This window comes from Trachypithecus francoisi, unplaced genomic scaffold, assembly GCF_009764315.1.
Source record: "Trachypithecus francoisi isolate TF-2019V2 unplaced genomic scaffold, Tfra_2.0 Lachesis_group15, whole genome shotgun sequence".
In the NCBI taxonomy this organism is placed as follows: Eukaryota; Metazoa; Chordata; class Mammalia; order Primates; family Cercopithecidae; genus Trachypithecus; species Trachypithecus francoisi.
Window position 1 is genome coordinate 112,546,689 of NW_022681460.1, and position 13,944 is coordinate 112,560,632.

At 55.3% G+C, this 13,944-nt stretch overlaps 1 protein-coding gene across 9 annotated transcripts in view; it reads right to left on the reverse strand.

The window, feature by feature from the left end:
• Positions 1-5,231: 5,231 nt before the first annotated feature.
• Positions 5,232-13,944, reverse strand: part of TBC1D24 (TBC1 domain family member 24) — a 30,544-nt gene continuing 21,831 nt past the window's right edge. For 4 of the 9 annotated variants that reach the window (XM_033236088.1, XM_033236090.1, XM_033236089.1 and 1 more), the window contains 7 exons: positions 11,614-12,693; positions 11,006-11,023; positions 10,345-10,503; positions 9,342-9,405; positions 8,879-8,974; positions 8,319-8,541; positions 5,232-8,004 (listed from right to left, as the gene is read on the reverse strand). In XM_033236088.1, the coding sequence (XP_033091979.1) occupies positions 7,850-8,004; positions 8,319-8,541; positions 8,879-8,974; positions 9,342-9,405; positions 10,345-10,503; positions 11,006-11,023; positions 11,614-12,578 (1,680 nt within the window). In that variant the 5' untranslated portion in view covers positions 12,579-12,693 and the 3' untranslated portion in view covers positions 5,232-7,849. The remainder of the gene's footprint in view (positions 8,005-8,318; positions 8,542-8,878; positions 8,975-9,341; positions 9,406-10,344; positions 10,504-11,005; positions 11,024-11,613; positions 12,694-13,944) is intronic. The other 5 variants (XM_033236093.1, XM_033236092.1, XM_033236095.1 and 2 more) reach the window with 3 other exon arrangements.

Here is a 13,944-nt window from a genome sequence, read left to right on the forward strand (position 1 = left end):
ACTATTGTGCCAGGTGCTGAGTGAGGCCCCTGCAAAAGACAAGTTAGAGTCCCGCAAGACCTGGCGGCCCACCAGGGGGCAGTAGCATCCCCAACGGCACAGCCAACGCTACACCAGAAACGTGGTTCCTAGAAGCAGCGGGGACAAGGGAAGGAGGTGCTGGGACTAGCTCAGTGGGTCCCAGAAGAGGTGATCTCTGAATTAGGACTTAAAAGATGAAGAGAGGGCATAGAGCAGGGGAGAAACTGATCTAGTTTGTATTTAAATAAGTCACAGACTGGTCGGGTGCAAGTGGCTCATGCCTGTAATCCCATCACTTTGTGAGACCAAGGTAGGCGGATCACCTATGGTCAGCAGTTGGAGACCAGCCTGGCTGACATGGTGAAATCCCGTCTCTACTAAAAATGCAAAAATTAGCCGGGCGTGGTGGTGGGTGCCTGTAATCCCAGCTATTAGGGAGGCTGAGGCAGAAGAATCGCTTGAACCCAGGAAGGGGAGGTTGCAGTGAGCCGAGATCGTGCCACTGCACCCCAGCTTGGGTGACAGAGCGAGACTCTGTCTCAAAAAAAAAAAAAAGACAAAAACATGAAAACGAAACCCAAAGCCATAACATAGAGAGGAATGGGGAGCAACTACTTGCTGGGGACAAGTTTTCCTTTAGGAATGGGGAAATGCCATGGAACTAGAGGTGATAGATGCACAACACTCTCATTCATGCACCCACCACCTCTGTCTGGGGTCATTGAAATGATTGGATAGTATGTCAGTTTCACTTCAATTTTTTTTAAAGGACAATGAAACAGTTTCATGGCAACCTAGAGGGGAGATTGTGCCCCGGACACCTGCCACAGACTAGGTCCAGAAAGCAGCCTGAGGGAAGGCTGGTGGTAGAGGCGGCAGGAAGGGAGGGGGCAGCACTGCCTGGCCAAGCTCTGGGCAGACACCAGCCCCACCCTGAGCTGGCCTGCAGGAGGAAGCAGCTCAGCGCCCCACCTCCCAGGCCAGAGTGCTCTGCACGCCCCGCTCAGGAACAGTCTTGCCCAATTCTGGCCTGAGTGTATGTCCTAACGTCAACCACAAGACAGTCCGTGCACTTACAGTAAGTGGAAGAGTTACTGCAGGGAGCGTGGTGGGCGGGGGAAGGGGGTGTCCCGCCACCATAGGCCCCAGGAGCGCACCGGGAGAATCTCCGATTGCCCTGGACACACAGCAGCAGCACAGACCGACCCACAGGGGCTTCAGTTCATTCTGCAGTGCTGGGCGCTCCTGCCCCTTGAGGCTGACAGCCTTCAGGACGAGGGGCGGGGAGACCAGCCAACCCCTGTCTCAGGTGCTGTGAAGCTAGAATGGGGACCCAGCCTTGGCTGGGAGCTCAGGAAAATCCTGGGAGGGACACTGGGGCCCAGGCATGAGGAGTGGCAAACAGCACATGCAAAGGCCGGGAAGCAGAGGCTGTCAGTTCAGAGGAACTGAAAGAAACCTGGTGCCAGAGAGCTGTGGCTGTGTTGGGGGCCAAGCTTCCTGCCAGGCTAGCAGACCAGGAGGCCTCTCAGACCCGGGACAGGCCTCCGAGCCGCTGCCCCAACAGTCCCCTGAAGGCACTGCAGGAAGGTGTTCAGAGAAGCAGAGAAAGAGGGCTTGGCAGGAAGGAGCCACCCCCGTGGCCAGTCTGGGGGAGAGGATAGAGTGGGCAGAGGAGACGGGGGAGAGGATAGAGTGGGCAGAGGCAGCTCACGTGACGGCAGGCAGAGGTTCCGCAGCAGCTGCAGGGAGGATCCCCAGCAGCCTCCGTCTCACTGGAGGAACTGGACAGGGAGAGGGCATCTGTGCGGGGCTCAAAAGAGAAAAGGCATTCTGTTTCTCTTTGTATTATACAGATCCACAATTAAACACAAGGTACTAGAAAAGACATGTGGCCGGGCACGGTGGCTCACCCCCCTGTAATCCCAGCACTTTGGGAGGCCGAGGCAGGAGCTAACTTGAGGCCAGGAGTTAGGTACCAGCCCGGCCAACGTGGTGAAACCCCATCTCTACTAAAAATACAAAAATTAGCCGGGCGTGGTGGCAGGCACCTGTAATTCCAGCTACTCAGGAGGCTGAAGCAGGAGGATCCCTCAAACCTGGGAGTGGAAGTTGCATGAGCTAAGATCGCACCACTGCATTCCAGGCGGGGTGACAGAGCAAGATTCCGTCTCAAACGAAGAAAAAAAAAAAAGAAAAGACATTCATTAATATTGACGTGGCCGGGCGCGGTGGCTCACGTGTGTAATCCCAGCACGTTGGGAGACCGAGGCAGGTGGATCACAAGGTCAGGAGATCGAGACCATGGTGAAACCCTGTCTCTACTAAAAATACAAAAAATTAGCCGGGCATGGTGGTGGGCGCCTGTAGTCCCAGCTACTCGGGAGGCTGAGGCAGGAGAATGATGTGAACCCAGGAGGCGGAGCTTGCAGTGAGCCAAGATTGCGCCACCGCACTCCAGCCTGGGCAACAGAGCAAGACTCCATTTCAAAACAAATATATATATATATGTAAACTTCCAAAGGAAATACTCATTTTGAAATTCTGAATGAGAAAAGTTGAGTTTGCTTTTTGATACTCGGTTTTACACATGACATTCTTTATTATTTGTTTGTGGAGATGGAGTCTCCCTATGCTGCCCAGGCTGGTCTCAAACTCCTGGCCTCGAACAATCAACCCACCTCAGCCTCCTAAAGTCTTGGGATTCCAGGTGTGAGCCACCACAGCCGGCCTTGCCAGGGATTCCTGATGAGGCATGTGATGCTGATTCTTCATAGCGGCTCCTCAAAGTCTCCCTAAAACTCTGCTGAGTGCAGTTGTCCACACAACAGGCACTAGGAACAAAAGAAAACAAGACAGATCAGGGAATGGTGCTGTTCTCACCGGCCATGGCTGCAGATGCGGCATCACGTACCTGTTGCCTCAGCGGAGAGGCTCACTGGTGACCACAGTGCGCAGATGCGATCTTGTCAACCTAGCGCCCCCCCCCCCTTCCGACATCCTGGAGAAGAGGTGTCTAGGACTTTCAATCCCTCTAAGCCTTCTCATAGCAAGTTATTCCACAGTGACCTTTTACCAGTTCTCAATTTTATTTAGGACTCAAATTAACACCAACCAAACATATCACTAAATCACTTATTTTCACGTTTTCAAAGTTGGATTGCACTGCAAATTCATACATTTGTGCTTACTACACATTTTTTTTATTACATTCATTGAGAGGCTCCAAAGCATCAGTCCAATAAACATTTTTCCAGCCCGATAACCATCCTTCATAAGAACTAAGAGGTAAAATTATTCACACAACTCTTTTTTCCCTTCAATCCTTAGCTTATAAGCTTTTGAGCAAACACCAATGTTTTTGCCAGTTCGTGTTGTCTGTGCCTTATCACAGGTCACATGTCTACAGAACATGGTATTCACTGACTTTGCTTCCTTGGTCCCAAGCAAAGGTGTTGACAGATTCCATAGTTTGGTAAAATGAGTGAGTCTGCAACTGTGGAAGGCATTTTGTTTTTAGCAATGAATGACATTACATTGTACCTAACTTCTCAAGCACAATCTGATACTGGGATGATGAAGATAATTCTTAAAAACTCGTTATACCAGATTATTTTTAAAAATCCACATACTTTTCTACCTAACGTAAATGTTGTAGGGTGAAGAGCCTATGAGGCTTGTTTGGCACTCCTGCTTCATTTATTAATTTCTCCATGCAAACAAGACAATTAGGCTGAGAAAGAGAACCAGCAAAAATCCAGATCAGCTGGGCACAGTGGTTCACGCCTGTAATCCCAGAACTTAGGGAGGCAGAGGCGGGAGGAGGGAGGAGTGCTTGAGCCCAGGGGTTCAAGACTAGCCTGGGCAACATAGCAAGACTGTTCTCCACAAAAAGGGAGAAAAAAAAAATCCATATGAACCCAAATTTGAGGCAGGTGCCATATTGCCTAATTAGTGGCCATTTGGGTTTTTTGACCAGTGGTTTTGTGAGTTTGATAACATTCTGGACTTAGTAAAAATGTGAGAAAGTAAATAACTGTAAAAATTAAATAGATTCCTGGACAGTGGGAAAAATGGGGCAATCTCAATAGGCCTGTGGTTTACTTAACAGCAAGGCAACAATGTTAATTTTTTGTTTTGATGTTGACATGGCGGAAGGTGAGGGTCCATGGAAACCCTGTACCATCTCTGCAACTCTTCTGCAAAAATAAAAAATTACTTCAAAATAAAAAGGTACACAACTAAATTATTAAATATAAACTACTCAAAGATACTGCGAAGGCTTTATGGGCTCAGAAAGTGGATAAGAGAAATATGAAGGCCTCTGAAATCTTCAAAATGTTTTAAAACAAATTCCACTGAAAAACTCAAAAAATGAAGTATGCGGCTTACAAAAATAGAAAAAATGAAAATACTTTAGTTCATTAAAACTCTGAAAAAATTCAAGTACAAATGACTTGCTCTCATAAGTTCTTTTGTTTAAACTGATTTTCTGAAGCCCCAAAGGCATATAATCTGCTTTAATGAATTCATGTAATAAACTATTTTAAATTAGGTTCAATTGTTGTTTTGAAAATAAATGTTAAACATTTGTTCAGCACAAAGTGGTCTATTAAAAAAAATTTTAAATAGGCTGGGCGCAGTGGCTCACGCCTATAATCCCTGCACTTTGGGAGGCTGAGGTGGGTGGATCACAAGGTCAGGAGTTCAAGACAAGCCTGACCAACATGGTGAAACTCCGCCTCTACTAAAAATACCAAAAAAACATTTAGCTGGGCATGGTGGTGTGTGCCTGTAATCCGAGCTACTCAGGAGGCTGAGGCAGGAGAATCGCTTGAACCCGGGAGGCGGAGGTTGCAGTGAGCCCAGGTTGCACCACTGCACTCCAGCCTGGGCGACAGAGCAAGACTCTGTCTCAAAAAAAAAAAAAAAAAAAAAAAGGGCCGGGCATAGTGGCTCACGCCTGTAATCCCAGCACTTGGGGAGGCTGAGATGGGCGGATCACGAGGTCAGGAGCTCTAGAGCATCCTGGCTAACATGGTGAAACCCCGTCTCTACTAAAAATACAAAAAAATTAGCCAGGCTTGGTGGTGCATGCCTGTAGTCCCAGCTACTAGGGAGGCTGAGGCAGGAGAATGGCGGGAGCCTGGGAGGCGGAGCTTGAGGTGAGCCGAGATCGCGCCACTGCACTCCAGCCTGGGTGACAGAGGGAGACTCTGTCTCAAAAAAAAAAAAAAAAACTAACTAAATAAATGTTTGAATGTTTCTAAAAACAAATGAGAATTCATTATGCAATTTCATCAAATGTTGGCTTTTTTTTTTTTTTTTAACAAAGAATGGCTACTCCATAGGCAGAGCAGCCACTTTTGGCTAATTTTTAACATCCAAAGCTAATAAATAATCAAGAAGAAATAGAGAACATTAACAAAATAAATTATGTTCTATTTGGGAATGTCTAATATCAGATAATAACAAGCATAGTGATAAGAATAAAAAAGATAATAATCACACATACCTTCTAGGTTAGTAGAAAAGTTAGGAAAAGAGATTAAATTTAAGGAAACAATATTTTGCATGCACACAAAAAACAAAGAACTTCGCTCATGATGTGGAAATCATGAGCCAGCAGCAATCCGTCTTCCTGGTCCAGATCACTGCAAGGCCAGGGTGGGGCCCCCGGGGCAGCCACGCAGAACCTGCTGGACTTAACTCGCCAGAAAAGTCACCACCCAGTTCAGGAAGTTTGCAGAGGGAAACCTACAAATGGTCCTCGGATATGACTTCCCTGCTCCTGGAGGGCTCCCTCTGGAAGAGGCTTGCAGCATTCCAGTCATAGAATGTGGGTGAGCACTGCAGCGGGCAGCCTCCCACACCTGCTTGGCTGTAGGCCCAGGAAGCCCCCGGAGGCCCCTGGCTGAAGAGATCAGACTCAGCTTGGAGCCCTGAAGTTGATGCAGCAAGACCATATTTAATGAACACCAAAGCTGGCGGTACAGATGAGGGCCTTGGGGACTCAGGCGGGGCCTGGAGGGCTGCGGTGGGCTGTGAGATGAGTGGCGACTTCCCTCCCATCCCTCTCCCGGAGAGAGGGATTCACCCTGCCCCTGCAAGCCTCTCAACAGTCCTGTGAGGAGGACAGCAGGGCATGGGGACTGGCCCCATTTCATAGTTGGGGAAACTCAGTTCCAGATGGGTCTGTCAGCTTGCCCAAAGCCACACAGGGTTCCCGGTCCTTCCTCCTGCAGCACTGTGGGCCCAGTCAGAGGCTATGTGAGCAGATGGTCAGGGTAGGCTGAAGCCCCATGGGAGGAGCAGGCAACGGTGCGGGGATGGACAGTGGCACAGTGCAGGGGACTCCAAGTGGCACTGGCTGGAGGCCAGCAGGAACAGAAGTAGGGGCAGGACTGCTGGTACCTGTATCTGCGACCCAGGTCTCCATGGTCCCAGAACAGCCACTCGGGCCTCCACTTCTCCCTTCTCCCCTCCGTGGTGCCTAGACCCTCAATACCAGCTGAAGGAGGTCACAGGGCACGGAAGGAGGTCACAAGGCAGGGGGCTGCCCCCCCCAGAGGCAAGGCCTCCCTTGGCACTTGCCTGTGTCTGGCCAGTGCAGGGCTTAGGCAGGGCAGGGGCCCAGGGGCCCAAAGACTGTAAGATGAGAGAAAACCCTGACACGTGGCCAGCCACAGCACCACGAGAGGGACAGAGGGAGGACATGCATCCATGCAAGGTAGCCAAGGAGGTGCTGGGTGGCCAGGGCCTGGGGAGGGCGCAGGGCCTGGTGCACAGAAGCAGCTGGGGATGAACTGAGATGAGCATGCCACAAAGAGAGGCTTGGGCGTGACCTTGGGCCACAGGTCCCTGCAATGACAAAGAGGTGAAATGGGCAGCTGCAGAGGCTACAAGAACTCAAGGAGGCCTGCGCTGGAAGGGAGGGGGGCTGAGAAGTCCCCTGGGTCCAGGCTTCTCTGGGCAGACCCCTGGAAATGGAGCTTGCTGGTCTGGGTCGGTCCCTGAGGGCCTCTCCTGGGGCCACCTCTTCAGATGGGAACATGCAGGGAGGCCCAGCAAAAGCTTCAGGCTCTGCAGAAACACAAGGACATGTGACATTCCCTCCAGCTCCCACCCTCCCTGGGGGTGGAGCCCAGCACAAATCCCACCCTCCTCCTCCCACCCAGCAGCTCCCAAACGCAGCCCAGGGGAGCCTCACAGCTGGCCAAGCAGGGTTACTGAGAGAGGTGGCCCAGGAGGCCTGGGGAGGGAACTGGGGCAAAGGCCCAGGACAGGAGGTGGGGTCCGCCAGGGGGCAGGCCCAAGGGTGCCAGTTTCTTCTCAGGATCTACTCTGGGATTCAGTCGCCCGTCAGCCAGGCTGCAGGGCCCTGCTCGGGAGGGTGCGATGCTACACGGCACCAGCAGGGGGCACCACAAGCCCACCCTTAGCTGCACGTTCCCGCTGCCATTCCACTCCCACCCCAGGGGCTCAGGCTGCATAGAGAAGCTCAGGGGCAGCAAGACCCAGACACTTCCAAGGCCTTGGGCTAAGGAAGCCTCCAAGGAGGAGGAAGGTACTTCCTATGCCAGCTCTGGGTGGGGCTGGGGGCACGGCAGCCCCTCCAGCTCTGACCCAGATGCAGGTGGACTGGGGAAGCCCAGACCAAACCCCAGGTAGAGGCAGCAGCAGGTCAACGCCACGCTCGGCCACGGGGCCCTGCTGTCCCCCAACCCTGCCCACCACATGGGGGTCTCATCTGCTCTCTGCTGCCCGAGGCGGCAGCCCAGCCTTGGCCCACCACCCCACCGCGGCTCAGTCACCGTGGCACAGGCTGTCACTGGGTGTCAGGGTCCTGGAAGCCCCAGGCCTCCACAGCAGCGATGAGGAAGTTCTCGGAGCAGAGGGGCTGGTTGTTGAAGGTGTCGCAGTGGCTTGTGCGGCCCCGGTTCAGGTCCCCATCGATGTAGAGCGCCTGGCCACCTCCTCCCCCTGCAGGATGCTCAGGTCAGTTGTGGCCCGACTGCCCCATTAGCACTGCCCCAGGCACCTCACCTCCTGTCCCAGCTGTCCTGCCTTGCACGGGCCTCTCTGAAACCGCACAGACCCTTGACCCTCCATAGCCCCCAGGACTAGCTGTCCAGGCTGGTCACTCCCTCCCAGCTCCCTCCCACCCATCGTGCCTGGTCCACGCCGACACCCAGGGCCTCTTCTCTGCCACCCTGGTCAGCGAGGGCTGGGTACAGCAGCTTCAGCTGCCTGGACCCCCACACCCTCATCCCAGGGCCCCGTCTGCTGGCACTCACCGACGATGAGGCAGTCACTGCCCCCCGCCATGAACATGGACTCGGTCTTGGAGGGCAGGTTGAAGTGGCGAGCGGCCAGGAAGGGCGAGAGGCGGTCGGCGGGGTCTGAGGAGGCGGAGTGGCTGAGCGGGGCGGTGGGCTCAGCAGCCATCAAGGGTGGGGGCTTGGTCAGCTCGGGGTGCTTGATCACCACCCACTCGTAGCGCTGCACCTCAGGCTGCAGCTGGGGTGGAAGCGGAGCATGAGGAGCTGGTGCAGGCACTTGCAGGACCCTCTGCCCCAGATCCACAGCCTGTTTCATCCCACAAATCTGCACCCAGAGCCCAAGGTGGGTGCAGCCCGAGCCAGGGACTGGGGAGGTGGCAGCTCGAGCAGATAAGGCCCCCTGCCTCGGAGCAGCGCGCGGCTGAAAGATCAAACCTGGAAGCACACATGGCGATGACGCTGCTGGGTGACTGCCATGGTGACATCAAACAGTGTCCCCAGGGCAGGCAGGTGCTCCCAGAGGGATGTAGCTACAGGGTCTGCATGGGGGTTGGGGGGCACTTGGCCCCACTCACCCTAAACACAAAGCATTCTCCGGTCCCAAAGAAGCCCAGTTTGCCTCCAAACTTATTCCTCTCACTCCAGTCAGTGGACAGGTAAGCACCACACACCTGGGGAAAAGGTCTGGGTGAGGCTGTGCTCACAGGCCCCCAGGAGCGTCCCTGTGCTCCAGCCTACTCCAGCCCCACTAGGTCACAGGTGGGGGTGCAGGTATCGCCGTCTCCCACCCCCACCCCAGGGCAGGGGTCTTGTAGGCAAGGCAGCGTTGCAGGTGCATGCACCCTGCCCCTGGCTTGGGGCTGGCAATGAGGGTGGGCAGGGGCTGTGTTGGGGATAGTCTTATTTCCCCTTGTGACCCTGAGCATGGGATGAGCCCCATGTGCTGGCCACTCCCACGCTCTAACTCTGGCTCCAGCCCAGGAGGCCTAGGCTCCGGAGCCCATCAGAGCCAGCCCTGGCTCCCGGGTCCCTGCTCACCTCCTTCTGCGTGGTCTTGATGAGCAAGAGGGTAGGCTCATGTCCTTCACACTGGAAGTAGAACCTGGCATAGAGACACGCATGCCAGCTGTCACCCTGCACAGCCTCCACTGGCCCCGGCTGTCTTGGGGCGGAAGACCTGGGAACTATGCTTCCTTCTCTCTGGGTCCCGACAACACCCTCACCCAGGTGTTCTTCTCACCTGGCCCTTTTCTGCTATCCCCAGGACAGCCTGCCCTGGTGTGACTCAGGGCAGAGGCCTGCAGCGGAAGGCCCCAGTGCAGAGCCAAGCGCCAGGGGCTGGGGAAGTAGGAACCAGAGGAACAGGTCCCTGCGGTGGGGAGGTTTGGCTCATCCTCACAGCCCAGGCACGTGGGAGCCAAAGAGGCCCATGTCTGCCAATGTGGCACCCAAAGCTTGGCTTGTGTCCTTGGCAGGGCCAGGAGAAGCGGCTCCAGCTATGCCAAAAAGCTTGAGGCATTGTGAACCTGTGAACGGTGCCGGGTGAGGGCTGGACCAGCTCTGCCTACCTCACCTCCAGGTCATCCCAGGCCCAACCCAGAGCTCCCACGGCCACATGCTGTCCAAGGCTGGAGGGAGGCTCCCTGGCTGCACCTGGCAGTACCACCCTGGAGGGCAGCAGGCCTGGGGTCCCTGACAGAGCACCATGTGGATGACAGGGTGGGGAGCGAGCACAGCTGGGACCTGCCACGCACATGGTCCCCCAACCAAGATAAGGCTGTGAGCTCCGAGGTGGGGATTCTGCCTTCCACGTCTTCATGACACCTGCACAGCCCCAAGCTGTGGCATGCCTGGCCGTGACTCCCAAAGCCTGGGTGGCCTGGGGAGGACAGAAGCCCAGAAAAGGACCCTGATTCTTAGGCCCCACAGGAAGAAGCAGGGCCTCACCAGGTGCCCAGGTTTGAGACCCATTTCCAGCCTCTGTGGGCAGGACATGTGGCTGGGCAGCTCTGCCGCCCGCTCTGGCCCCTTGGGATGTTACCTGGCCAGGCTGTACCCGTGCTGCAGGGAAGAGAACAGCAGGAGGGGCTGGCACAGGGCAAAGCGCTCGGGGACCCAGGACCAGATGTCTCTCATCTCCCTCACGCTGACGATCTCTGAGCGGAAGTTCTCTGCATGGACGGCCAAGTGTACAAACTGCCTGAGGGGAGCAAGCAGGGGTCAGAGCCCGAAGCCATGTCCGGGGCCAGGCCATGTCTCCCAAAGTATGCCCCAGAGCCTCTTTGGAACTAAGCTCAGAGGGAACTTCTCGCCTGCTTGCCCCCATTTAGGGCCGGGTTCTAGGTGCCCAACAGGGAGAAAGTTCCCAGGAGCCCCACCTCCCACCCGTTACAGAAGGGAGAGTGCCCAGCTTGGATGGGGACAATGCACCTTTTCTCTAAGAAATCAGGACAGAGAGTGACTGCTCTGGCAAGACAAGGCTTCGGGGTGAGCCAAGCACCAGGAGATAGCATGACAGAGACAGACAGGCAGGGAGGCAGGCAGACGCACAGACAGAAGGCGCCTGAGCAGCAGTCCGGCTCAGAGGCAGCACTGCTGAAGCCGGCCCGTGAGAGCAGCCCTGGGACCCAGAGCATCAGCTGGCCTAGAGTCAGCCTGGTGGAAAGACAGAGCCAGGTGTGCGGATGTAGTTTCAGACCTACCTTTTAGAAAGTGACACACTGAAAAACAGGAGAAAGCAACGGACATGGAGAAGAAAAATAAAACAGACAAGGAGAAGTTAGTGTGAGTACCGATCCCGACAGGCCTTTGCTGGCCCAGAAGAAAGAGGACTGCATGTCAACAGACCGCAGCGTGGCACCACCACAGCACCGGCTGCCAAATGCACACAGGACACCATGAACCCCTGACCTTACTCCCCTGGGGCTGTGCTCCAGGCAGGGAGGCCACACCCAGCAACCACAGCAGAGACCAGCCATGGAGCCCAGAGCTGGAGGGGTGGAGCAGGGGCTGCCCTGAAATAACCCTGGGAGTGGGCCTGGCCTCCCACGATGCCTTCTGACCCCATGGCCAGCATCAGCTTTCATCTCAGCCGTGGGCCGGGTCCCAGAGGATAGGAACCGATGTCCCTTGTCTGTGGCTGTAACTGGGAAGATCCTTCCTGTTTCAGTGTCTTTCCAGCCATGCACAGATGGGTGGGTGGACCATGGGCAGAGGCCGCCTGGAGGCCAACAGGATGCGCTCACGCTGGACACGTCCTGCCCCAGCCCCCCACCCTGGGCGTGCCCCTCACTGGCTGCCGGAGACCTACCTCTTCTGCTTCACAGTGATGCCCTTCTGCTTCAGGGCTTTCTCGTTGGCCATCTGCAGGAGCTGGATCTCTTTGCGGGAGAAGAGGCGGATGGCGAACGCTTTCTCCAGCAGCTTCTCCGGGGACACTGTCTTGGCGATATCTTTGACGAACGTGCGGATGTCCTGCTTCACGCTGTCCGACTCCAGGGGCTGCCCGGCCCTCACCTTGTGGAAGAACTTGAGGATGGCCAGCGCCACGCGGTACAGCACCTTGTAGCCCTCCACCAGGAAGACGTCAAAGACCCGGGCGAAGTAGCAGAGGGGCAGCTCCCCAAACAGCCAGCGCTGCCAGTCCGCATAGACCTGCAGGACGTCCTCTGACACGGCCACCATCAGCTTGTGGGCCGCCTGGCAGTACTTGTTCACCAGGTCCCCAAATGTCATGCAGGACGACTCAAAGGCCAGGAAGCTCTGGTCGATCAGCCTCCTGCCCGGGTCGTTGCAGGCCAGGATGCGGCAGGCCTTCTCGAAGCACTCGGCTTCGTCAATGCTGTAGTGCAGCAGCAGGGCCACCACGGCGGGCAGGGCGGGGCAGAAGGAGATGTCGGGGAACTGGTTGGCGATGCACAGGAGGATCTTGCGCACGGCCCCCTCCCCGCGCGCATTCAGGCAGTAGCTGGGCACCTGCGTGTTGTCTACGAACTCGGGCAGCGGCAGGTAGCTGCTGCTGTGCTTGCCCACGATCTTGCCCACGATGTCGCTGTACACGCTGGCGTCGGGCGTGACTGTGCGGCAGGGAATGTCCCGGATCAGGCGCTGGTACACTTTTCCCCGCAGGGCGTGGCTTTGGGCCCAGTAGCCCTGGCGCGCCAGCTGCTTCAGTTCCTGCAGTTCAGTGCAGCTCAGCTCCTTGGGCCCCAGGTCCTGGATGGCAGCGTCCATCTTGTCTCTGTCCACAAAGCAGTTGTATACCGGAGAGTCCATAGCGCCACTGTGCTAGGGAGGAGGCCCTGGGCTGCAGGGAGGGGAGGACAGAGCGGCTAAATCCTCCAGCCCCCTTGCTGACGGTTTTCAGCAAACCTGTCTGCCATCTCACACTCTGCAGGATTAAAAAAACATTTTTTGCATCTGTGTTTCAAGGTTCACATTTCAAAGAACGTATTTTTTTCTTTTTTTTTTTTTTGAGACGGAGTCTGCTGCCTCCGCCTCCCAAGTTGCTGGGACTACAGGCGCCCGCCTCGTCGCCCGGCTAGTTTTTTGTATTCTTTAGTAGAGATGGGGTTTCACCATATTAGCCAGGATGGTCTCGATCTCCTGACCTTGTGATCCGCCCGTCTCAGCCTCCCAAAGTGCTGGGATTACAGGCTTGAGCCACCGCGCCCGGCCAAGAACGTATTTTTTTCAAATGTGGTGTTCTTTTCTTTTCTTTTTTTTTTTTTTTTTGAGACGGAGTCTCGCTCTGTTGCCCAGGCTGGAGTGCAGTGGCGCGATCTTGGCTCACTGAAAGCTCCGCCTCCCGGGTTCAGGCCATTCTCCTGCCTCAGCCTCCCGAGTAGCTGGAACTACAGGCACCCACCACCACGCCCGGCTAATTTTTGTATTTTTAGTAGAGACGGGGTTTCACCGTGTTAGCCAGGATGGTCTCAATCTCCTGACCTCGTGATCCGCCCGCCTGGGCCTCCCAAAGTGCTGGGATTACAGGCGTGAGCCACCACACCCTGCCTGTTTTCTTTTCTTTTGAGACAGGGTCTCGCTCTGTGGCCCAGGTCGGAGGGTGGTGCAGTGGCATGACCTTGCTCTCTGCAGCTTTGAATGGCTTGAACAATCTTCCTGCCTCAGCCTCCCGAGTAGCTGGGATGACAGGTGTCCACCACCGTGCCCAGCTAATTTTTTTTTTTTTTTTGAGGTGGAGTCTCACCCTGTCACCCAGGCTGGCATACAGTGTCACGATCTCCACTCACTGCAACCTCTGAGCCCCTGGTTCAAGCAATTCTCCTGACTCAGCCTTCTGAGTAGCTGGGACTACAGGCATGTACCACCATGCCTAGCTAATTGTTTTGTATATTTAGTAGAGACAGGGTTTCACCACATTGGCCAGGCTAGTCTCGAACTCCTGACCTCGTGATCTGCCCGCCTTGGCCTCCCAAAGTGTGGGATTACAGACGAGAGGCACTGCCCTGGCCTAATTTTTTATTTTTTTGGAGAGACGGGGTCTCACTATGCCCTCCAGGCTGGTCTTGAACTCCTGGGCTCAAGCAATCCTCCTGTCTTGGCCTCTCAAAATGTTGGGATTACAGGTATGAGCCACCATGCCTGGCCTTGTTTTGTTTGGTGTGAGACAAGGTCTTGC